This window comes from Drosophila arizonae, chromosome 4, assembly GCF_054131065.1.
Source record: "Drosophila arizonae isolate 15081-1271.41 chromosome 4, UAZ_ARI_1.0, whole genome shotgun sequence".
Classification (NCBI taxonomy): domain Eukaryota; kingdom Metazoa; phylum Arthropoda; class Insecta; order Diptera; family Drosophilidae; genus Drosophila; species Drosophila arizonae.
In genome coordinates, this window is record NC_142924.1 from 21,178,115 (window position 1) to 21,205,090 (window position 26,976).

General features: G+C 37.2%; 3 protein-coding genes across 6 annotated transcripts in view; all 3 read right to left on the bottom strand.

Annotated features, from left to right (window-relative positions):
* Positions 1–57: 57 nt before the first annotated feature.
* Positions 58–2,761, bottom strand: LOC108613173 (putative alpha-L-fucosidase). The gene is made up of 6 exons (XM_018006459.2): positions 2,428–2,761; positions 2,231–2,372; positions 2,059–2,165; positions 759–1,235; positions 287–702; positions 58–222 (listed from the first exon to the last, which is right to left on the bottom strand). Exons 1-6 carry the CDS (start codon positions 2,657–2,659, stop codon positions 118–120), a joined length of 1,479 nt encoding a protein of 492 aa, XP_017861948.1. The 5' UTR covers positions 2,660–2,761; the 3' UTR covers positions 58–117.
* Positions 2,762–3,801: 1,040 nt separating this feature from the next.
* LOC108613183 (putative alpha-L-fucosidase) lies at positions 3,802–5,898 on the bottom strand. Its single transcript, XM_018006472.2, has 6 exons — positions 5,545–5,898; positions 5,350–5,491; positions 5,178–5,284; positions 4,551–5,027; positions 4,079–4,494; positions 3,802–4,014 (listed from the first exon to the last, which is right to left on the bottom strand). The coding sequence occupies exons 1-6, from the start codon at positions 5,768–5,770 to the stop codon at positions 3,910–3,912; spliced, it is 1,473 nt and encodes a 490-aa protein (XP_017861961.2). The 5' UTR covers positions 5,771–5,898; the 3' UTR covers positions 3,802–3,909.
* Positions 5,899–6,487: 589 nt separating this feature from the next.
* Positions 6,488–26,976, bottom strand: part of Mob2 (MOB kinase activator 2) — a 43,043-nt gene continuing 22,554 nt past the window's right edge. For all 4 annotated transcript variants that reach the window (XM_018006448.2, XM_089468224.1, XM_089468223.1 and 1 more), the window contains 3 exons: positions 13,442–13,602; positions 9,638–9,734; positions 6,488–9,569 (listed from right to left, as the gene is read on the bottom strand). In XM_018006448.2, the coding sequence (XP_017861937.1) occupies positions 8,426–9,569; positions 9,638–9,734; positions 13,442–13,602 (1,402 nt within the window). In that variant the 3' untranslated portion in view covers positions 6,488–8,425. The remainder of the gene's footprint in view (positions 9,570–9,637; positions 9,735–13,441; positions 13,603–26,976) is intronic.

A 26,976-nucleotide genomic window follows, 5' to 3' on the forward strand; every position in this document is an offset into this window, starting at 1 on the left:
ACAAAACGAATATATACTAAAAACATTGAAGGCGCAAATAGTATTAAAATTCAAATATTATCACGGATATTTGCTTATTTAATTACAAGAAAATAGAATTAATATTTAACGTTTCATTTAAGCTATTGTTATTTTAAAAGTCCAGGCGTATTCCAGTCCACGCTTGTCAATATGATGCTTGGGTGGAAACACAATTCGCAACTTATTGTGAGTTGCAGTCCACTGTGAATGGTATGGAACGCTAGTTAGAATTGTTGAATTGGAGTTTTTTATAGAAAGTACTCACATTAATTTTTGTATTCTCCATGCCCAACATGGATATTTGCGTAGTTTGTTTATTTATTACTTCGTTGTCCATGCCAAAGTCAAGCCCGGTAAGCAGGACATTGCGAAAGATACTGATGTCCTTGCCCAGAGGATAGATCTCCAGTTCGTTAGTATCGTAGGGATATTCTAGGACAAAGGCATAGATGACGGCGATAGTGGAATTCGATTCTTTGCCTTGGGTATACCAAACATCTGGCGTTAGGGTATCATTCTGATAGATCCACGGAGAGCTGCCATAGATGCCCTCGCCATTGATGCTCAGCCAGCGTCCCATGTCGCGCAGACGCTCCTCGAAGATAGGCAAGATCGTGCCATACTTCGTGGGGCCCACATTGATCAAGACGTTTCCGTTGCAGCTGACCGTTGTGACGATTTCTATAATAAAACTACTCTTAAGAGAAAGTTCATTCAGGTATTCCTTCTCGCCATACCCTTGATGACATCCTTGGAGCTCATGAAGTCCGCCAGGGTCACATCGAAGCGCTGTCCCCAGCTGGTGCGATCCAGTGTGAAGGCGTTCTCCCACTTGTGTCGCTGCAGCACGCCCGGATTGAAGCGATCGGCGCAGTTGTAGAAGTCGCCATGCATACAGGCGGTACCAAAGCCCCAGCGATCGTTCGTTACAATCGTCTCCCTGACTGGACTTTCATTGTAGAGCCAGGCAATGAACTCCTCCGATCTCCAGTACTTGGCCGGCGCCTCCCAATCGCCATCTGACCATAGGATCTCCGGTAAATACTCCTGCACCAGCTCCATCTGCTCCGGCCGAACCTTGTAGTCCACGTAGTGCTGCTGCAGCAATAGATGCAACTTGTCGTCGATCCACATTCGATTGAACCACTCGAACAGCGAGTAGTACAGCCCGAATTTTAGATCAGAAACGCTGCGCACGGCTGATGCCAGTTCCTCTGTGAAATTAAGTAATGTTAAAGAGAATTATTGCTGGGAATCAAATCATCATTAAATATATGAATAAAATTGAAAATAAAAGTAAAATAAATCTATCTTCAAGATAAACTCTCCGATATTGCCTAGAGTTTCCGACCTCTTAAATACTTTAAAATCGATTTCTTTGTGTTTTGTTTATAACATTAAATAGCTTAGTTTTTATTGTAAAAATATAAAATATATATTTATTTATGTATTTGTATAAGATTTAATCAAAATTCGCTGAAAATATTAATCAATTAATTTTAATTCCATCTATTTACTATGTATTTATTTACTGTACTGCTGAGTCAAGATTTTCTTGAACACAATTTCAATTGTGTACTATGTTCTTTTTGAATTTACATAATTAAATTACATTTTCATGTAAAAGGCTAAGTCAAAAAGTTCATAATTTACTATTTTAAAACTTTAATTTTTTAAAACCTTTTTTAAATTTATATGCATACAAAATATTTATAAAGCAATAAAACATATTCTACTTTTAATGAATTTCTTTTTAGATCAGAAAAGTATAACTGTTTATCATTCTACTTCAAAGACAGCTTTTGTTTTTAAAATAATTTCTATTCCATTTCTATTAAAGGAATTGCAATCGTGAGGCTAAAAAAAATTTGTTATAATTAAACAAAAAAAAAAATCTTTAACGATTAATTTCAGTGCTGATTAGAGCTCAAAGCATAAACAAAATATGTATATATAAATAAATAAAATTAATTAACAGATTACAATCAAAAATATAATTTGTGATTATAATAATTTTCAATTTCAATAATCACTTACTGATGATATCCCGTTTAGGCCCCACATCGACAGAGTTCCAGCCGAAGCTGTACTTGGAAGGCCACAGCGTGTATCCATCGTGATGTTTGCTGGTGAGCACAACATATCTGAACAGATACGAAAGGAGGCATTACTATAACTGAATAGATCTGGAACTACTAATGAAGCTTACTTGGCGCCACTATCTTTGAAGAGCAACGCCCACTGTGTGGCATTAAAGAGCTCCGCTGTGAATTGATCCGCGAATTGCTGATAGGTGAAATCGGGCTTATAATTGCGCTGCATAAAGCGTATATAGTCCGGATTACGCAGATCTAATGAAAATATGTATATAATATATTATATGTATATATATTTTCAGACACTCACTAATCCAGTTGGTCCAGAACCACTCGGAGCCGAAGCTCGGCACAGAGTAGACGCCGTAATGCAGGAATATGCCCACCTTCGCCTCATCGTACCACTTGGGCAGCGGGCGCTGATCCAAGCTCGCCCAATTGGGTTCATACCTGGTGCGATGACCCGGCGTGTGTGACCAGCTGTCAGAGAACAAACAAATAAACAGAAACAGCGCTAGAACTGTCCGCCTCAAACGTTCCATTGCTCTAATCAATGATTTCCAATCGGATTGTTCCGCGCTCTAATTCGAAATCGCCCAAGTACCGTTTAGCTTCGAAGCCAGCGTTCAACTGAGCTCGCAGCAAAACGAATTCGAACAATTCGCTCATTACGCGATTGAGTGCAAACAGAAAGAGAGTGAGAAATGGAGAGAGAGTGTGAGAGTAAATGGCAAATTAGAATACACTACAAGTGCATGTTGTTATATACATATGTATTCCTTGTTTACTCTTCTCAGGCACTTAAATTTCTACTGGAGCGGATTACTTGATTACTTGATTACTGTATTACCATAAGAAGCGTATAAAAATCAGTTAGTAATCAAATTCTATGTAATCACTTTGATTTGTTATGCCCGCCGCAAATTACTTTATGAGCAAGGGTATTTAGTGTTCGCCATGACGCATCTGATCGCATTTACGACTGGAAGTGGATCTGCAAATGGAATTGGATGATCATTTACGCATACTTATGCACAATGTGTGGTTGTGTGCTTGCAGTATTATTTTATTGCTATTAATAATACAAATTTTGTTTCGGTCTCATATGGAAAATAACAAAATTAGAGGACAAGTTGATGAATTGCAAAAAAAGCGTTGAATTGCGGGAAATTTATAATTTTTCTGCATATGTGTATGCATTTAAATATGTATATTTTAGGCTGATATATCTTATATATTTTTCTTTTCAATCTTAACGTATTATAGGCCTAGCTACGAAAGATTAAGAAGCACCTGAAGTTCATCTCTGTCTGTCCTACAGATTCAGATTCAGAGACTACCTCATGATACCCACACGACGATTGCTAACGGAAGTACCGATTATGAACACGAGAGACAGGCGAAAGTTCGGAGTCAGAGAGTTACTTTGGCACGAACGACAGGTAAGCGCCACTCTGGAGCTGAGTAGGAATCGCTTAAAGCACGAAGTCGTGCATGCAGCTGTGCTATAAAAAGGCGCCGGCAGCTGAGCATAGGGTATAAAGAGGAGCCAAAGGTCTACATAAGCATATTATTACATTAAGCGAGATCAAGAAACATTTTGATCAACAGGACATTCAATAGCATTAAGGAAGACTGAAGGATATCCCAGAGAGATATTAAGGAGATCTTTAAACGACTGACCTACTGAACTAAACGAATATTTATTAGCAATAAAAATATCACAAATAATGCTTAAATTTAAATATTATAATGGGTTTATTTTTACAAGAATTAATAATAAAATATTTATTTAAGCTATGGTTATCTTAAAAGTCCAGGCGTATTCCAGTCCACGCTTGTCAATATGATGCTTGGGTGGAAACACAATTCGCAACTTATTGTGAGTTGCAGTCCACTGTGAATGGTATGGAATGCTAGTTAGAATTGTTGAATAAGAGTTTTTTATAGAAAGTACTCACATTGATTTTTGTATTCTCCATGCCCAACATGGATATTTGCGTAGTTTGCTTATTTATTACTTCGTTGTCCATGCCAAAGTCAAGCCCGGTAAGCAGGACATTGCGAAAGATACTGATGTCCTTGCCCAGAGGATAGATCTCCAGTTCGTTAGTATCGTAGGGATATTCTAGGACAAAGGCATAGATGACGGCGATAGTGGAATTCGATTCTTTGCCCTGGGTATACCAAACATCTGGCGTTAGGGTATCATTCTGATAGATCCACGGAGAGCTGCCATAGATGCCCTCGCCATTGATGCTCAGCCAGCGTCCCATGTCGCGCAGACGCTCCTCGAAGATAGGCAAGATCGTGCCATACTTCGTGGGGCCCACATTGATCAAGACGTTTCCGTTGCAGCTGACCGTTGTGACGATTTCTATAATAAAACTACTCTTAAGAGAAATTTCATTCAGGTATTCCTTCTCGCCATACCCTTGATGACATCCTTGGAGCTCATGAAGTCCGCCAGGGTCACATCGAAGCGCTGTCCCCAGCTGGTGCGATCCAGTGTGAAGGCGTTCTCCCACTTGTGTCGCTGCAGCACGCCCGGATTGAAGCGATCGGCGCAGTTGTAGAAGTCGCCATGCATACAGGCGGTGCCGAAGCCCCAGCGATCGTTCGTTACAATCGTCTCCCTGACTGGACTTTCATTGTAGAGCCAGGCAATGAACTCCTCCGATCGCCAGTACTTGGCCGGCGCTTCCTGGTCCCCATCTGACCAAAGAATCTCCGGTAGATACTCCTGTACTAGCTCCATCTGCTCCGGGCGCACCTTGTAGTCTACGTAGTGCTGCTGCAGTAGTTGGTGCGCCTTATCATCGATCCACAGGCGATTGACCCACTCGTAAAGCGAGTAGTACAGCCCGAATTTCAGATCAGAAACGCTGCGCACAGCTGACGCTAGTTCCTCTGTGGAACGTTGTAGATTAATGGGAATATTTAAACAAAACAGTTAATTTAGTTAGAATTTTTTTCTATTGAAAAGATTGAAAACCAAATTTAAATAATACCTTAAGAAAATGAAATATTATATTTAATAAATATCAAATAGTCACTTACTAATAATATCCCGTTTAGGCCCCACATCGACAGAGTTCCAGCCGAAGCTGTACTTGGAAGGCCACAGCGTGTATCCATCGTGATGTTTGCTGGTGAGCACAACATATCTGGACAGATACGAAAGGAGGCATTACTATAACTGAATAGATCTGGTACTACTAATGAAGCTTACTTGGCGCCACTATCTTTGAAGAGCAACGCCCACTGAGTGGCATTGAAGAGCTCCGCTGTGAATTGATCCGCGAATTGCTGATAGGTGAAATCGGGCTTATAATTGCGCTGCATGAAACGTATATAGTCCGGTTTGTGTAGATCTAAACAGATCATTAATATATACACGGTTTTGCTGTTTTTGTTAGGCACTCACTTATCCAGTAGTGCCAGAACCACTCGGAGCCGAAGCTCGGCACAGAGTAGACGCCGTAATGCAGGAATATGCCCACCTTCGCCTCATCGTACCACCTGGGCAGCGGGCGCTGATCTAGGCTCGCCCAATTGGGTTCATACCTGGTGCGATAACCTGACCCCTGAGCCCAGCTGTCAACGAGCAAACAAACAAACAGAACTATAAATGTCCGCCTCAAACATTCCATTGCTCTAATCTCTGATTTCCAATCGGAATATGCGGGATTCTAATACGAAATCGCCCGAGTACCGTTTAGCTTCGCAGTCAGCGTTCAACTGAGCTGGCAGCAAAACGAGAACGAACTAATCACTTACTATGACTGAAAGTGGATCAGCAAATAGAATTGGATGATCACATACGGTTACCTATGCACATATATATATTTATATATGAACGTTAGCTAAATTATTGATGTGAATAATTTTAAGGTCTCAAATTTTCAATGGATTCAGGGTATAAAAACTACCTGACAATTTGATGAATAGTTAAGAGCATATTGATTTACGTGGAATTTCCATACTTTGTATATGGTAAAAAAAAAGTTTAAAAATATTAAATATATGTTCTTCTATATATTAAGTGTAAACTGTTATATATTCAATTTTTTCCTATATCTCATATTCCAATAGGATAGGAACAGACCAGTTCCAGTAGAATTTGCTTTCTTATAGTGTCACATACTTTTCAGCTGAAAAATTTGCATACTCATTCAGAAACCAAAGTAGTCCAAATATCGATTTATTATAGAGGCTGGAGAATTTGAATTGGAAATTGTATTCTCCACGACACGTAGGAGACTCAGACATCACAATGTCTCAATGCGAATCAGCTAATACGGGTAAGTTAACATTATCATTTAAGGCTACAATAAAAAATTATTGTAAGAAAATTACAAATAATACACTTGTTTTTTGTTAAATTGAACATAACAGTTTATTTTATTATCATTTTGCATTTTATTTCTGTTTTATGTTTACTTTATTTGCTTTTTTCTCTTGTTTTGTGTGTTTTTTTGTTGTCTTTATATCATAAAATGTATCATTTCTTTCTCTCGAAGTCCCAGTTGGAAACTCGCGCTATATCTTGAATTTTCTATCATTTCCCATAGCATTTTATTGAATCGATTTTGTTTTTGTTTTATTTTCATAAATAGTTTAAAGGTTTTTTTTTTTTTTTTTCAACGGTTCTAAATTTTAATCGGATAGGATTTTTATTTTTGGTTTAGCTAAAGCCTGGACTGTTCAGTGAGCCGCGAATGTCTCTGGGCGGGACAAGGAGGGGGGTTTCTACTACTAACTAGGGAGAAGATGCCCCAACTAATGCACATAAATCATATCACACACACACATACATACGTCTACGCATACGCCTACACAGATGCCAACAGCCTAGTAAACACTGAACATTATCTTTTATTTATAACTCTATATATATTATATATAGTTTCGTTAAGTTTTTAAAGTAAATTAGCTTCATTGCATTTGGTAATTAAAGTCAAATTCTCAGCAGGTTTTCCAACACTTATATGTTTTCTTAATTTCTCCTTTATTTGTTGCTATAGCTAATATAAACGGGTGCGAATATTCTTTAAAAGAACTGTGCAACATATCGGTGCATACAATTTCCATTCGTATCGTTTATAAGAGACTTCCAGAGTTAAGAGTGAGTGTGTGTGCCTGTGTGAGTGTAAGTGTCTTCAGATTTGGTTTGGAATAGTTATACTATATAGAAATACGCTACAAGTTTCAAGTGCTTTAGTAGCTTGCCTTTTATGAATTTGCGAAGCGAAAGTGTGAAACAGGAAAGGAATTCGTAAAAAATTAAATAAGACTCTTGAGATAAGTAGCTATACATGATATACATACTATATATGTACATATATAACATTTGCTGAAGTAAAGCTTTCTTGATTGTTTATAACAATAATGTATTCCTACTTACAGAGCAGTTGCGAAAAACTAAATCTCTATTTTAGTTGAAGTTCGAGAATTAGACGAAACTAAATCACACTACTTTAATATTTGTTTTATATTTAAATCACTATTACGAACATTTAAAAAGTAGTTTAATTGAGGTATAACTGTTAGAAGTACTCAACAGAAAAAGTAGAGCTTAAAGTGTGGAAGGACTTTCCAGCTGGGTTTTTCGTTAAAGCTAAACAGTGTGACCGTGCTTCCTTATATTTGCAGTGTAAGTTTGTTTTTTAATTTTTCTTTTAGTTTTTACATTTATTTTCGCTTATAATTTTCATTTATTACTATAGTTTTTTTAAGTGCCTGTATTTGCCTTTTAGGCTATGCCTTTAACTGTAATTTGTGTAGCAGCAGATCTATTACGCTCTCTCCCTCTCTCTCTCTCACTATTTCTATGCACAGCAACCGCTAGATTTTACATATGTGTGTGTGTGTGGGCTGTATCGAACTCTAAGCAGTAAATAACTCTCTCGCGCTCTCAGCAACTGCTTGATTGCACGTGTGTTTGTGTGTGTTCTGTATGGAACTTTAAGCAGTAAATTACTCTGTGGCAATCTCTTTACATTTATCTATGCACAGCAACTGCTAGATTGTACGTGTCTGTGTTTTGTATGTATGTATGTGTGCTGTATGGAACTCTAAGCAACTGTCGACTATCGACGCTTATCGATAATTGTGTTTTACAATTTGCATGTTCATTTCTTTTTTTTTTTTGTATTTTTTTGTTTGTTTTATTTTTACAATATTTTCAACTTTAGGATCATAGAAGTAATAACATTAAATAACATTTTTGCGTAATTCTAGTATTTCTAATGTTTTTTTGTTTGTTTGTTGTTGTTGTTGTGGTTGATGCTGCTGCTGCTGTCACACTATGTGTTGCTGTTGCCGCTGCCACCGCCGCCTGCTGTTGCCGACGCCGATGCCGACGTCACCGTCGCTGTCGCTGTCGCAGCGCCCGCTGCATTGCACTGTATGAGCCCGCTATGCTGTGCAGTCGGCGTTGCAGTCATCGGCCCCGCCGCTGCTGCCGTCCCATGATGCTGATGCAGGTGGTGCAGATGAGTGTGCGGATGATGGTGGTGATGGTGATGAGTGTGGTGATGATGATGGTGGTTCAAGTGATTCAAATTGTGGTTGTTGCTGTTATTGTTGCTAAAATTTAAATGTAATGCACCGCCAGCCGCACCATTGGTTGCCCCATTCGCCGGCGAGGCGTGGCCGCTGGCATCGGTGCCCGCTGCTGCTGCTGCTGTTGCATGAGGAGGAACTGCCGAGGTGCAGTAGCGCGTTGTATCACCGAATTCGCCGCTGGTTAAATCACCCAGAATGCCGCCCAGTAGGCCGCCGCTGCCGGGCGGCTTGCCGCCTGCGCCCGGCTCCGGTTGCGTGCAGATGGGCGGGGCTGCGGCGTCGCCGTCAATCAGCGATGTGCCACAGCTGCTTTGTGAATTGACATGCAGCGCCTCGGCCGAGGAATTGCTAATGTTGCTATTGTTGCTGTTGCTGCTGCTGTTGTTGTGCGGCTGCTGCTGTTGCAGCTGCGACTGTTGCTGCTGCTGCTGCTCACTATTGGAGCCAGAGACCGAGATAGACGCGGAGGCGGATGCTGAACCGGAATCGGTTTGCGAATCCTGACCGCAGACACTGTTGTCGTCGGTCAATCGGAGCGCCACCTCCAGATCGCGCAGCACGTCCGTCTCCTTCTCGTCGATCAGATTGAAGCGGCGATGCAGCGCTGTGAGGTGCATGAACGTCAAATTTAAATGGGTGTGCAAGCCGAGCAGCGCGATTTCTCTGAAATGCGCCGCATACAGATGCGCTATCACATGAAATTGCAAGCGTAAAATCTTTCGGGCGATCGACTCGAACGATCCGGGAAACTCGTTCGCGTATTTGGTTGGAAAGATCAACTCGTCGCTGACCGTTTTCTGTGTAAAGGTCATCACATAGTCGATATACTGCGGCGCTGCGACCCGCGTCTTCTTACCCTTCTCATCGAACCATAAGTACGTTCTGCAAAGCAAATTCGTAAATCAATTAGAACTGATTTTAGGAATTGAGAATATCCATGCTAGACTCACCTGTTGCCCGGTCCGGTCATGTCGGCGCAGCCGGATTGTGTACAAAATTCACTAATAGTTCCATAGACCAAGTTCACGTGCTCGAAGAGAGCCAGAGCTGAAAGACATAGAAGGTATATGATATAAGTAAGATTAATGAAGACATAATGATGCACATTGCTTAAAATACAAATGTAGACTCCGGCTATAGCGTCCGTACAGTTATTGCAATTAAAACTCTGGTCCTCAGACAAATTTATATTAGCAAACCTATAATGGATTCTACTGTAAATGAATTTTATTACTGAATTACTTATGTACCTTTTCGATTTCAATATTCTATACTATTATTATTATTGGTATAAAATAAATTACAAAATTAGTAAAGTTCACAAAACACTGGTGAAGATTTTTTCTAATCCTAACTCAGAAACGAAGCTCCATTTTTATACTAATTCACGAAAGTGAAATTAATATATTGATTTTAACTATTTCTCTATCTATATTTAGGTATACATTCTGATTCGATTTTTAACCATAAACCAACTTAAATGCTTAATATTCATCTTAAATTATTTATAAGCTTTGTCCTTCCCACTCCCTCTCACACTCTCCTTCACTTTCCCCAGTGTGTTTCTTCTTCTTATATGTGAATGACAGCTGTGTTTGTATAAACTTGACATTGAAACACCCAGCTGGGGGTCGGTGACAGTGACAGCGACAGCGACAACGACAGCTCGTCAAAGTTTTATCTTCAGAGGCACGCTCGTAGTATCGTTAAATAGGTCAATGTTAACTCAATATTGGCACAACTGGGCGTCAGATGGAAGAACAAAAGGGAATCGCTTCGATAATTTTCTTGTATTACGTCAGTCCCAATTGCATTATGCGCGGAACAAAGCGATGCACACAGAGGGAGGAGGCGAAGCGGGGGACGAATTCAAAATGGCTTGGCCAATGAAATCACTTTTAATGGATAGGGGCTAGGCATGAATATATGTACTCTATATAAACACTCTCTGCATGCATGTATCTACTATTTCCCTCTATCTATCTGTATGAAGTCAACTTCTGCCCCTATTGTTTACCATGCGACCTCTCGACCCCGCCCCCGCCCCCACCGCAGCTGGTGGCATTTTGCAGTTGATTATTAAGAAAATTTATAATCAAAGTCGCTGGCGCGAGCAGGAGGCGGCTGCCTTGGGGGCTACTAATATATTACATTCTGCTGAAACACTGCCAATTATTCGAAAGGCTGCAAAAGGCATCTTTTAGTGCGTTAATTTCTATTTGCGTACCTATCATTATTTTCGATGAGATTAACACGAGATGATGTAATATCTGACAAACTGCTGCGAGAACACGTATACAGAAGATGACGACAATGACAATGATGATGCTGATGATGATGATGTGGATAATCATGCGAATGATGTAAGCTAGTATTGCCAATTAAAATTTAGGACCACCCACAGAGTGCTTAACTGGAGCATCGTAGAAGGACGTCAGCCTAAGACTTAATTAGAATTCAGTTGGCATAGTGATTCGATCGTAATTACAGATGTATAAGAAGCTTTAATAGTCGCGCACTCTTAAGTGTTTAAGCAAAAATTAATCTCTTACTCACAATTTAAACTATTTAATGTTCTACTAATATATAAAAATAAAAAATAAAAATATTTAAAATATAGTAGCAAAAGCAAATTATTAAAAATATACACATTTATATTTTTCGTTCCGCTTTAAGCTGAGGTTATTCTAATTCTAATTCTAATTTACTAGCACACACTCATCGAGACACGTCTCAATCTGGACCTCGTTTCTATGCTCTAGCTTAAGGTAGGTCTTCATTTCGTAACTCTCTATATATAATTGATGTTGGCACTTAAAATGAATATAAAACCAGGTTTATGGACCTCTATAATTGTTATCAACGGGGAAGCGGAATTAAAAAGCTTTTTAGTGCCTATTTTATATCACTAAGCTAATCTTGAGTTCAGCAGAGTAGAAAATAAGCAAGCATTTTAATAGAGATTAACTAGAATAACTAGAATAATACTCATTTGAGGATTTCAAAATTCACTTAAATGTTTTAGTTTAATTCATGTATTTCCTCCTAGGGAAACATTGATTTTCTAGACTTTTCTAATGCAGGGTGAATGTGTCAATGCCCAAAACTCTATAAATTTTAATAGAACTGGGTGGAGATATCTACATATATTCTAAGTTAGTCGAAATTTGTATACTAATGAAAGAACTTGAACCTGAAACCAAGTAGAACTACCGATATTTATCGATATCTCGATTACAAATGACTTTACTTGCACTGCGTAAAGTGTATAAGTCTAAATATATATTCAATTTCAATTGACAAGCATTTATTATCTGCAATATAACTCAATACAGACAGATAGATAACTCCCTGACCGGATATACGCATATTCTACTATATATATGAGGAGTAGTAGTTCTACACCTGTATATATATCTAGAGAAGTTCTACACCTGGCCTGCTCCCCAATCAACTGCAGCTTATAAAAATCCAAGTACTATTATAATCTATAAGTTAATACGCCATTGCTTGGCAACATCCATTCAAGTTTTAAGCGATATCTGTTACTATGCCTCTATTAGCAGCTGTTTGGGAAGCAGCTTCCCATTGTTAACTGTCAATCGGCACGTTCTAAGCCCAGTTAGTTGAATCAGTCGCGAACGAGAGCCACAAATTGATCTCCGTGTGGCCAGAAGTCACGAGGTTCAAATACCAAACAACTTGTCTATCAAAATTACGAACATTTATAATCACACGGTAGCAAATCAACAAGAGCTACAACAACAAAAACTAATAACAATTCATAGATGAATGGACAAATAATTCGAATAAATCATAACACGAATATCACGTGAAGAAAAAACACACGCACACAGTCAAATGCTGAGTGGGGAGGCAGCTGTTGAGCGTTGGAGTGCGAGATAAGTAGAGTTAGATGGAAGACTGAGAGATACCCAGGGTGGGAGGAGAGTTGGCGAAATTGTAAAATAAATAAGAGTAGTTAAAGATATACAAGTATAAGAGAGGGAAAGAAAGCTTACTGTTCCTCAAAAGCAAGATGACTAATAGAATAATAAACTAAATATAAAATATATATGCCTAGCTAAATATTTCTAAAATTATTTAAATTGATATATAAAATAAAATACATTCTATTATAAAAAATATATGTTTATAAAATATGTTTTTGCTAACAAAATTTAAAGCTTAAAGAACAAGACTTGAAGATGAGAAGATCTGTTTTATGAAATATGGTGGTTTTTTATATATATTTGTATAATATTAATATTATTTAGATATATTAATAGAATACATATTATCTTTTATTTATTTTTTAGTAAAATTCCAGAAATAAAACTTACTTTTATTATTTTATTTATTTTCTATGTATACTTCTGCAATATGCCTATTGAGTGTCGTGAGGTATTAAACTAAATAAATATATTTAAGCTTTTGTTATCTGTAACATGTGCTAACTTTAATATACCTCTCTAGTCACTACTAATCAGATCAGACAAAATATCTACAAATTCATTGTGCTGTTGTTTTCGAGACCAGAATATGAGTAGCTTTACTGAGCAGAGATATCTATCTACAAGAACTTATGTCAAACTTTCGGTAAAAAAAAACCCTAAAATATACCCTATTTAAGCAAAGAATGGGTACATAGGAAATTTGATTAAATATGCTTGATAAATGATAAACCTCTCTTTTTTTAAAGCTTTGTTCAGAGGACATCTTTCATCTCATATCTGCTAATTTGCTCTACTTACTGTGTGAGGCTAGCCATTCATTGTAGTCCAAGCCAGCTGGAAGATCGACAAGGGCTTTGAGATCAGCTTCAGGTAGTTTGCGTTCAAGGACGCTCTCCTCCAAATACAATTTGGTGTCTGTTGAGTTTTGATCGCCATCGCGCTCTTTGCGACGCGCCTTACTGCAATGAGACACAAACAAGAAAAATACAGGGTATTGTTAGCACAACAGCAATGAGAGCACATATATCTATATACATATATATAGCTGTAGAGATATTTATGTTATTGATAGTCCTAGCGAAGTTCTCACCCAGCTACGCATAGAAACGTATCGACCGAGTCCTGGGCATAGCGGTACAGTGTGCCTATGGTATCACCAATTTTAGAGGGTATCGTTGTCACTTGCCACATAAAGCGCGCGGTACGCAACAAACATTTAAGCACAAACGATGCGGGCGCTGAGCTGTTCGCTGTGGCACTTGATCTGTCAGTTTTGGCTATATCTATAATGGGTTCTGATTCGCTGTCTAATTTTTTAACTATCGAGGCGCTTGTTGTTAATGATGTTGTTTCTTTTGTTAATGTTGCTGCTGTTGTTGTTGTTGGCACCTTATTGTTTGGCGTTACTTTCATTTTTTGGTATTATTCACATTGCTTTGGTCATTTTTTTTTTTTTTTTGCTTTTTGCTTTTTATTTTGGATTTGTCTTGCCGGCCAGCTCTGCAAATGCGTTCAAAATGTTTGCTTATAACAACTGAAAGACCGCAGAACCCACTCCTCTATATGGACGGACACACACACACATACACACACTCTCACGTGTCTTATCGCTCAACGGTAGCCCTCGGAATGGCAGGCAACAACAACAAACCAAACCCAACGAAAACATAAAAATATAAACCTCAACCGACAATCGGGCAATGAGAAACCCCGTCAGTCCCTGACTCGGGTTATTTGCCCATGTCTATATACTAAATATCATGAATATATATTTATATATAAAATATATATATAGTCCAGTTCTTGATAGCATTCGCTCCCTCTCTCTCTGCCTTTCTCTTTGCCTCTCTTCTGATCGCAAAAAGAACTTGCGCAAGCTTTGCTGACATTAAGGCTACAATTTTTTGTTTTTATTCTTTCGGTTTAAGCGATAGGAAACTCTTCAGCACCTTGAAGATTGCTCGAGTTAGGCCTCGACAACCAAAGTCTTAATAAACCATAAAAAATATTATTTTTCACACTTCAGATAATATTAATATGTCTAGCTTTAGACAGGAACTGGGGAATTAAAGTATGATACAAATAGAAAGAGGGCGAGTGCGAGTGAACTGAAAGAGAGAGAGAGAGAAGTAGTTGGACATAGTCTAGTTAAATCAAGGAAGATATAAAGTGCGGTAGAGAGAGAGAGAGAGAAGGATAAAGATATAGGTTGGACATAATAAAATTAAGAGAGAGATAGTTATTAAAAGAGAGAGAGGTGGTTGGACACAGTCCAGTTCAATCAAGAGAGATAAAGTGATTAAGACAGAGGGGGAGTGAGAGAGATAGATCGGCTGAGTGAAGAGAGAATGAGAGAGTGTGTAGAGAGCGAAAGCAAGACACAGAGGTGGGCGGGCATAATCTAGTTATATCAAGATAGAGGAAGAGAGGCCAAAATAAGCAAAAAAAAAAAAAAAAAAAAAAAAAAAAAAAAAAAAAAAAAAAAAAAAAAAAAAAAAAACCATATACCTATATTATTAGAAAATGGATAATCTTAAGCAAGTTTAACATTCTCACAAATAAATAAAATATTATCAAAAAACCTTGACCAATATATAATTAGTGATCTCTTGAGGTTTCTCTAGATGGATACCGAATGAAAAACTATTCAAATAAAATATCCATAAACACAATGAAAGATTGGCGTATTGCCAAGTCTAAGTCAACACAATTACGAATTTCAAAATAAAGCTCAGGTCTTCTGAATAGACTTTAGAGCTCGCGTGTTTGCTTTCTCATTTCCTAATCGGCATAGTCTATGTAATGATATAATATATCATAATTGTGCTTAAGTAGCTTACAAAAAGTTGCTTTTAGATAAGACAAAAGCCCCAAAAACGAACTCGTAACGCTTTCTAAGCCCCAACAAACTGACACAGAACGCTTTCTGTAAGAATACCCCAAAATCAACAACAACAACAACAACAACAACAACAAAGAGGACAACAAAAACTTGTTCCATTTGCTCTATTTAAATAATTGCTAAACTCCCGATCTTTGGGCACATATATGCATAGAGATAAAGCCCGCCGCATAGAGAACAAGGCAGCGAAGCGTATTGACCAAATCGTTGCGATAAGAGAGGGTTTCCATATATGTATGGAGTTAAATAGTATACATATGTGTAGTTGGGTATACATATTATGATTATTTGCTTGGGTAAACAGGTGAACACAATCGAGTCGTCAGTTCAGTGGCCTTTCCATTGTCTGACTTAGGCGATAATGAAAAACTTTGCCATACAATTCGACCTCATTGTCAATTTTCAACAACAAAAGCAAAAACAAAAGGGCAAAAAGCGAACAAGTAAACACGAGTAAAGTAAAAATGGAAAAAAAAAATTAAATATTCATGGACAAGGTCGCACACTCTGATAACATGATTGGAAAACGAGCTGTGCTACCCCACCGAAAGCTGTTTGGAGCTGCCCTCGCTGGGGGACACCACGTCTCCGCCCCTGGAACCCTCCAAATCTCAATCTCAAAGGCGACCCTCGACCACATTTCAATTTCCATTTTTCAATTTCAATTTCAATTTGCAGCTGACAAATTGCGTGTCAGAGGAGTTGCAAAGGTCGGCTCTTAATTTAAGTGCACCTTTTGTTCGCATTACCTGCTATCTAAGGTGTGGCATTAGGCGAACGACATTTCCTGAAATTACAATTCCCGAAATTGGGGCAATAATACTTTCCTATTACCCAAATACCAATTTCAAGGACTGTAGCTCTTTTGATTATCGAGCTATGCTTAAGCAATCGAGGCTCTAATATAAAGTTTTATCGAAAATAATATTTTAAAATTATATGCCAAAATAATATATAACAAACAATAAAAACAAAATTTGAATTAAATAAATTCTTAAAAGTATACATTAAACATTTTGAAAAAAAAAAAAAATCACTAAAGAAATCCTTTTAAAAAGAATGGTTGTTATTTTTTTTTCACTATTAATATTTATGAAATAGAATAAACATTTTTTAGAACTTTTATGTTATTTAGTTTATACACATTTATCTGTCTAAATTTTGTTGCCCAATTTATTTATTTTAATATACTATATATTTTGTATGTATATTTGTCTTTATTTTTTAATCTACATTTTCCAATTTTTTTTTATTTATTTATTTTTTTATTGTTTCAAATATCAATCAAATATGAAGAAAAAAATATTTATTTTTAACATTTTTGTAATTTTTTTATATAGTTTTTTTTTTATAATATTTTATATAGTTTTTTTTTTATAATATTTAATATACTTTTTTTTAAGTTTTAATCTAAATTTATTTACTTTTAGTTTTAGTTTTAACTTTTGTTTTAATTTTAATGTTTTTTCTAATTTATTAATTTTGTTTTTAAGTTTTATTTATTTATTAATTATTTTTGTTTTTTGTTTTTTTTGTGTTTAATGAAAGTTAACATTTCACACATAATTTTAATTTTGAGAACTGTTTCTCATCGTTCAACGTCAACTTTCAAGAAGAATATGAAAAGTCAGAATGACGAAACTCGACATTTCTGAATATGAAATGTTAATTGTCGCTTGATATTTTATTGCCTTCAGCACGAGAAGATTAGATAAATCACTTAAGGAAATATTGAAATATTGTCATATAAATCAAATGCACCTCGATAGGATTCATAATACACGATTTGCACTAATCTATCGATTTGTATGTACGCTTATCACATCAACAGTCAGATTAATTTGTGGGCTAAGCGAAAAATAACCCGAATTAATGGGATAAGCACTTTCACGCACACACAGGAATATTGCTATAGACATTGATTATACGATTTAATATAGCAGAAGAAGAAGAAGCAGAATAAGGAGAGACCTCGTATTGTTCGAGCAGAGCAGACCGCAAATAAATTGGCACGTTGAACTTTTATGTCGCATTGCGATGTCGCAATCGGCAAGAGACTGAAAGCGAAATAGCAAAAGCCTCGCACGAAATGCCGAACTAGCGATAAATAAAACAAATTTTGAACTCATAATATCCGAGTGACTTGGAGCATGATAAAGCGTAGCCCGATTTTAGGGTTCACTTTGCAGTGCTCAACGGCAAGAGATTAGCAATTTGCCTTTTTGGGGGCGCGAACTGCATTGGCACCTGACTCAATTCAATATTTATTGGAAACACGCGGCAAAGGCTTTTCGATTTTCGCTTTTGTGTTTTCCCAATTGCCTTGTTTTCTTTTGGGTGCCATATGCATTCGCTCACACACCTCCACAGTAATGATTCTACCTCCATTAGCTGTTGTCTCTCCTCCCCCACAAAAAAAAAAAAAAATTGAATTCGTAATGCGGTATTCGACATGACCCTGAGACCATATGTTGCGCCTATATACCTATAGACCTATATATACCCCACCTACTGCCCCATCCCTCACACTCTTCCTCTGCCTGTTTCGCCTCCTCTCCCCCACATTAGATAAGTGCAATTGTTACCCCGGCCCTGTAGTATATATATGTACATATACATATGTGTTCCATTTAGTGCAAAGAATTCCCATATACGATTGATCCATCAATTTAAAAAGCTTTCGACTGTTGCCACATACGATAAAAAAACAATTAGGGAAATACTAATCGATATATTTTTGATAGAGAAGGAATTAATAGAAAGTTGATCGAAAAACAAAAAAAATATATATATATATAAATATTCTACATTATATATGTAATATCTTACATTGTGATGGAGCTTCAGTTTGTTAGAAAGTATATAAAAACATATATATAGAAATTTCATATATATGAATATTCTAAATATTATTTGACAAAATTTATAGAGCTTTGAAATTCTCGGAAATTGGAAACAAAAATAATCGGTTCTAATAACAATATATTTATGAAAGTTTTCTGAAAACTTCGGCATTGCTCAAAGATTTTAATAGTATGACGGATATAAAAAGTGAAATATTCAAATATAGAGAAGTGAGTAATTTAAGAGTAAAATAATTTTAAATGAGCTGCAATCTTGGAACTGATTGTCAAATGATATCGATAACATATCTAGAAAATATAGCATAAAACTATAGAATATTTGTAATATATTTAAATATAAACATATACATATTCATGTTCCGCTTCCGCTTACAAAATATATCAAATTTATATAGAACATGATGAATAATATCAATGGAAATTCTGTGAGTCATAAATATTATTTAATCAAGGTTAGTGAAAGATATAAATTTAATCTAAGCATATTTCTGGGTCTTATGGGATCAAAGATACCAAAGCGTCGTTAATGTTTACTTAGATTAAAAACACATAAGTTGCGCATTTTATTTTTATTACTATTATATTTTATTAAATGTACGTTATAATGGTTAGGTCAAGGATATTAAACAGAAATAATAGACCTACTATTAACTCTGCGATAACTCAAATACTAATCTAACTGTTCTGTATCTGTTGTCTATATCAATTAAATAATATATGCCCATACATATATTTGTATACATATATAGTATTATATATTACGTCTACCCCATTTTTGCTGTGATTACCGTCTAGTATATAGGCTAAACAGATGGCAATTTGTATATGAAATGATAACGGTGAGCAAATGATTTAGTTGCGCTTGATTATTTCTATTTTTCCTGTGTGATTTAACAAACTCGTGTGTTTATGCTTGGCGATTATGGAGAGAGATGGGAGAGCCGATTGTTGTGTTTCGGGAACACCAGAATTAGGGTACGGGTGTTTTTTTTTCCAATTTCGGTATTGCTGATTTGCTGATGATGAAATAACATTGTGACGGGCAGCAAAATTGTTTATAGATTACAGCGAAATGGAAATGGAATTACGATGTTAAAAAGCAAGTAGGGGAAAGAAGGCATTACCAAATATGAGAGACAATCATGACTATAGCAAAGCCTAGCAACAAAGCAAACAACAAGAGACAAAGAGGTTCCTTCTCTGTTAACTGATATCACAACAACAGGTGAGGTGTGTGTGTGTGTGTACATATATGTGCGTGTGTGTTGATGATGTTGAAAGCAATTGCGACGCGTCGTGTAAATGGTGCCCACAAAGTGTTGAAATAGCAACAACAACAACAACAACAGATAGGTGATATTGTAGTAATAGCTGACTCGTCTGATAAGTTAATGGCCATAAAAAGCTTCACACAATAAACTGTAACTGAAACAGAGGATGATGGGGGCAAAGTAAGTAAGTAGTAAACAGTATAAGAAACTCATTGTCCGATAAGATACAGCCACAATGCACCAGAGGCAGAAGAAGAGGAAGGAAACTCATTACAAAAGAAGAAAACTAAGCGAAGCAGAGTTCTACAAATTGAGTAATTCCAAATGGGGCAAAAAATGAGGCTGAACTCTCAAAAAGGAAGCAGAAGCATATACAATAGAATATATAATTAGATAATATAATAATAGATCATTTGCAACAGCAAATAAACGAGTTGAAATCCTTTTGTTATCCAAGCAAATTACTCACAACAAATCTTAACCGTGCAACGCCGCCTAATCTCTTTAAATATAACAACAAATTAAGAGCTAAGCGTTTTTTCATTCATTTTTCCTCTAACATACATTTTTATGGTCATTTTTCTAATGCAAACCTTGAACCTCAGAGCTCACTGCTCTACGTAGAGCACCATATCATGAGTATAAATACCATATTTCCTTTAACTTCCAAGTGTAAAGTAAAACTAATTGCTTGCCGGTTGAACTAGTTCAGCAGTTCATTAACTATACAGTTGACCATAAAGCATGAACAGTTATTGAATTATTAAGTCGCTTAATGGAAATAATCAGCTGAATAGAACTTATTGATCACATGAACTAGCATATGAAAATTATTATACAAATATGAGCATATGAGAACTATTAGTTCCATTAACCAAACTAATAGCTGAATAGTTCAATAGAACATATTCTCATATGAGAAAAATAACAATATTTGAAATATATTTTAGCAATCGATCTCAGAACAAGTTCCATTGACGGTACTATAGAACTAGCTCAATAAAAAGTAAACTCTAAAGTTCAGTCAATGAAACGAAATAAATCATTTATAAGCAATTAGGTGGCTCAGTTGAAAGTGTGATTTGCTGATCACTGAACAAGTTCCGTAGCTCATTTTAATGGCATTCTTAAATTCTAGAGTCAACCCAAACTTGTTATGTCTTCCAACATATCGAAAACAATAAACTCTGCCCTTTAAAGTCCCTTAAACTTTTCCCTCTGATAAGTTTTGTGAAAATAATCGAAATGATGAAGTTGACGATAATGATGATGATGTAATATCGCTTCGATGTGGGCACACGACTTTCGGTTCGAATTGGTTGAAGTAAGCGTCGTAGGCAAAGAGAAACAACGACCCCGATAAAAAAAAGCAATTGAGTCATCGTCATGAAAACGTGACAGAATAATGGCACAACATAAAAGACCCATTGATATATACATATATAATATATGTATATGTCTATATGAATGCCATTTTATTCACAATATCGTATTACAGATGATAAAGACTGAACAGAGGCACGATATAGCAAACCCTTAAGACTCTTTCTACTAGCTACTAAGTCCCTTTAATTGTTCTACAGCTTCGAGTCAAATAATATCTAAGTTAGATCAAACTGGTTTTATAATAATCTATATACATGTAGATAAAGTCAGTGACGTCACTTTTGACACTGACTTTCTCAATTATATTGATTGGACTCGCTTTTAATATTCGAATTCGCAGTCAATGCAACACAAGTGACTCGATTAATTAAATAAAGTCAATCGTAATTGGACACGGGGAGGGAGGGGCGGCAGAAGTGATTTTCGCATGTGCGTATAAATTATCATTGTGTAAATCGAACGGTTGCACTCTTAATTAATGTCAATTCATGAGTCAACGTTGAAGCATTGCAGTCGCAATGATTAGAAATTTAGTGCGGAATAGGGTTGAAGTAATCTTTAGATTGAGAGCATCGATGGGAATAATAAATGTTCTATAAATGGAATGAAATAATTCATAGATAGTTTTATAATTTCAATTGATGTGCATTTACAAATTAAAAATATTATTTACATATGTTGACCTTAAAATCTCAATTTTAAGTCGAATCGTGACTCATCGCAACCTATCGTTAAATTTGCGATGAACGATTAATTTCTACAAGTGTGCAAAGGCGATCACGTGAGGCGTTGCATACAAATACTAAAAACACACACACACATGCACACGCGCTTACGCACAGCTGTATGCAAAGATAACTGTAGCTGCACGAGTGCAAAAGAGAGCGAAATCCCATGTACAGACGCATTGGCGTCAATTGATTGGTCAGGGCATGTCAGGGAGAGGGCAGGGGCAAGGGGCACGAGCGAAAACGTAAATGTAACGTGTGTCAAATGCGACAAGTTTTTTTTTCAGCTTTGTTGCTTTTTTGAAGGTTACGAACGATGGAGAGGAGTGGGCGGCGCTTGGGCGACCGAACTGCGGTCCGGTTGTGGGAGCGGGTGACTGGGCGAGCGGCCGCCGATCGCCGAACGCGTTTTTCAAGTCCACTTCACGCTTGATGTTTGATGTCACTTGGTCAACTTGTTTGGGGGTTTGGTTTTATTTATTTTTATTTTTATTTTTCAGAATTTGTTGTTGTTTACTATGTGCTTTGCTTTGATTCAGATTCAGGTTGACTGTTGACTGAGCAGCGGGTGCAGCGCTCAGCTGCAAATTCAAAGTTCACAGAGCAAAGCTTTCAATTGGGTTTCATTTAATTTGATTTGTTTTTTTTTTTTCGCACATTGAATTACACAAACACACACACACACACATAGGCAGACAACCAGAATTTGTGTTTGCGCGCACCGTTAAATGGAGTAGGAAGAGGAAGCGATCGTTGCGTCAATTATGTACAATCTATTTGATTATTATGTTTTTTGGCATTTTTTCTAGTCTTTTTTTTTTTCTTCTTTTTTATTTATATTTTGCTCTTTTCTACTCTGTTTTGTTGTTTTGCGTGCGCGCGCGCTTCACCGTCGGCAGCAGCAGAATCAGAAGACTGGCTGACGCGACCGCGCACCTTAGCCATAGCGCAGCTCGCTTTGTTTTCTGTGCGTGTGTGTGTTAGAACTGAGAGCGGGAGAGTGAGAGAGCGTGCGTATGCGCCTGTATTCGTGCTCATACTCGTGCTCGTGTATGTCAATCGAATCAGCTGTGGGCGCGCACTCATACATTTGACGCTCATTGCACTTTGAATGAAATTTGTAACGGTAGTGTGCTTTCCAATTGGATTGCGCAAATGTTAACCACGACAGCACACATAAATTACATACGTTATGCAAAGCTCTGCGTTCTGCACTCTGCGCTCTCCGCTCAACCTCTGCTGCTTTTGTCTGCTGTCGTCTGCAGCTGAATGACGCACACAAATGCCCCAAAAACATGCGCCGGCTGCTGCTGCTGCTGCTGTTGCGGCCGCTTTCGATGCCGCCGCTGTCGATGATGACTGCGGCAGACAGTTGAGCGCAGTGCAAGAAGAAGAGATTCACAACTTACGTTCTGTCTGTCTGTAAGCGTGCGACAATAAAACAGCTGCGCTGACGGCAGCGGCGACAGCGACAGCGACAACGCTGTCAGCGAAAACTAAAACAACAAGTAAGAAAGCTCTAGTCGAGACTACTCGACTACGAGATCCCCTGAACCCTTGGAGTAATAGCTATTTCAATAATTTTTCGCGACTTTCAGCTTACACAAGAAACACGCACACACACACACACACACACACACACGCACGCACACACGGGCATACATACACACACATACACACACACACACATACACAAACAATTACATACATATACACACACAAGCATATACACGCATGGGCGGCAGTGAGCGCTTACTATGAGAACTTAATTGTTTAATAACTTTTTTTGTGGACGTACGATCTTCATGAAACTTTTAGATTATGTTTATAACATGGATATGCATGTAATTGCTAAAGCACAAGTCTCTAGTATTTGAAATACGCTTTTTACAAAAGTGAGGGTCAGGGGGTGAATTTAAGGGTGGGGGGTTAATTTTAACAAAAACCCAAATTGTATAAATTGCATATAAGCATACATTAAAAATTTGGAGACTCTAGCTATAAAGGTGTAGAAGATATAATTTTATAACTGGGTTTCGATAAGGTTTTTTATCGATAAAAAAGATCGGGATGAGTTATCGATTTTTAATGATAAACTTGATATGCGCGCTGTAATTACGGACATTTAAAAAAAAATTTGAAGTCTCTAGCTCTTATATCTTCTGAAATCGACGCGTTCATACATACGGACAGACGGACAGACGGACAGACGGACAGACAGACGGACAGGGCCAAATCAACTCAGCTCGTCGCCCTGATCAAGAATATATATACTTTGTGGGGTCTGCCACGCCTCCTTCTGCCTGTTACATACATTTCAACAAAACCATTATACCCTGATTTCCCATTGAAAATGGGTTCAGGGTATAAAAAGAAAATGCAAAGCAGACGCAAAGTCAAAAGTTTCTGTATAGCACGCGCGCATATATATGTTTGTGTGTATGTACATCTGTGTGTGTCTGTGTGGTCCAATTATGTGTGTATTTGTTTGCTGGTGTGTGGACAGCGTACCTTTGCCTTTTGCCAAGTTCAAAATTATTTAAAACAATTAATATTCATTTTGCTTGAACATTTTCAATTAGCTGCAGCACGAATACCCCTTCTCCAGCCCTCTCCCGTTCTATTTCTCAATTGAATTTCTGCCCCTTGAGTGAAGGTGTCAAAAATGTTTCAGTCATAAATTAATGAATTAAGGAAACGAACAGAGAATCAGAACGAACGCTAAATGATTCGTAACTGATTTATTTAGAGTATACAAAAGACGTTAGTCATCTGAATTCCTCATTTAGAATAATTAGCAGCCTATTTAAGAGACCAAATACAAAAGCAAGAACAAAAACAAGAACAACAAAAAATGTATGTGAACTAAAAGAAATTCTTAGCTCACAAAGTGGGCAAACCAGCTAATCGAACGGAGTAGCGGCACATTTTGGGAATAACCGTTAAACGGGTTTCTTACGGAGCTGTTATCTGATCAGATCAATCAAGCGTTTACAATCGTTAATCGATAAGTTCATATCGAACATGCATGGAAATTGTCTTGAACGTGAATTAAATTGATTCGGCAAGGAAACGAATTTCTTTCGTTTATTGTTTTGCTGATCTAATCAATGAAAAGCTTCGCTATTGAGCTTTCGGCAATTACTATCGATACATATCTGCAGAGATGGGTGTATGCACATATGTGACTGTATTGTGAAGTGTGGTACAGTGTGATGAAACAATTAGTAAATTGGCTACATTGGGGTGTTGACTACACGCGTTTTTATTGATTTCGCATGTTTTTTAACGATGTCTAATAGGCAAATAAAAGAAAACTTATAGTAAATTAGAACAATATATGCAGAGTCCAAGCGGCAAAACCTGATGGCAATAAGTTAATCTAGCAAAGCTACGCTCCATTTACGCTGCCTGTCACGCAAGAGGGAGACAGAGAGATGGGAGTATTCTACACATAAGTGTGTCACAATTAACAATACAGAATTACGCGTTAATCAAGCGCAAAGACACAAGCACAAATACATATGCACATACAGTTATGTATGCCTGAAGAGAGCAGACAGTTTAATTAAGTTTTTTGGGCGATGTTGAGCCACTGTCGTTGCGGATGCGGATGGCGTTTCAATGGTAAATGGTAAATGGCCAAAAGCTGCGATATGAATCAGCTGCTGCCAAAAGTGCGCAATTTCCTATACGTCTTGTTAATGTTGTTGTTGTTTTTTTTTTTTTTTTTTTTTGCAGTTTGGCCCACTGTTATTGTTGTTGCTGCTGCTAGTGAGAGACAACACAACCAGCCATAAATTGTAAAGTACCGTTTTGACCGCGGCACTCAGTTAGCATACTAAAGTATGGGAGCAAGAGAGAGAAAAAATAAACAAGAATCACCCGTTGTGAGAGCGCCAAACTAAAAGAGAGCCAAAGCTAACGCATCACAGTGGGAGGGAGAGCGTGAGCGCCCCGTGATGACAGCGGGTTTCTTATGTATGCGTGTGTATGTGTGTGAGACTGTAATGATTTGTGTGAGTCATGCTGAGAGCGACGTTAATGTCGCTGCTGATGAAGGTAAAAATCAACAAAAATTATAATAATAATAATAATGGAAAGTATTTAAAAAAACGAACGAAAGAAATAGGCAAGAGAGACGACGTACATCCCGACAGTAGACAGTTATTTAAATAGATAGACAGCAGATGATGTTGTTGATGGGGCGATAACATGTGGTTAAATGGATTAAAAAAGGCGTGAAGCGCACCAAGCACAAAAACCAAAGAGAGTGAGAGAGTGTGCGGGGGTCGGCACTTGTGGGGAGAGCGAAAACAAAAGCAGCAGCATAGCAGCTAAATGAACCGCAGCCGGAACTTGATGATGGCTCAGGCAAGCGCCATTCCAGCCTCAAGGTGAAGTTTTATGAGTGTTGCTACCTCTTCTTTTTTTTCTTTGCCTGCATCTCTTTTGCATGTGGGCGAAATTGAAAATGAAATTGTGAAAATATGTTAGTGTGTGTGTGTGTTTAGGTCAGCTACTGCAATTTATATAAACTAAAACAAATTATGGGCTCGTTGTTAATGAACTCTTTTTCATGCTCTTTTTCTGCTTTTACGTCAATGAGTTTCACTTGCAATTTACCTACAGCGAAGTTAACGGATGTGCATGTAAATAACAGAGCTCTGTTAACTATTACATTCGTATATCTCCAATGTAATTCGAGTCTTAATGTATATTATTGGCCTACTTGGGTCAGCTGACATTGCATAAATTCAATGCGCATAGAACCTTGTTAATAACATAGTTCTGTTAAATAACATAGTATGACATATTTACATACATGCATGCATTGCGAACTAGAGATCTCTGTTACGTATATAATATGTATACATAACAGACCTATGGTAGTAGTTTAGCGCATTTCACAAACTGTTCTAATAAGACATTGCCATTAACACTCACATTTATATGTCTGTATGTATTTAGTTGCATTACATAAGGATTTTATGAATTGTTGGCTAATAATTAATGTGTAGTATTAAGCTAACTGTATTTTCCATAGTCTAACAGTTACATTTTTTTTTTTTTTTTTTTTTTTTTTTTTTGCAATTTTAAAGTCTGGTTGGGAACTCACATTTATTAAGCACAAGTTCAAATTGGACTCCATTGTCATAGTTTTTGGCATCTTCTTACCAAC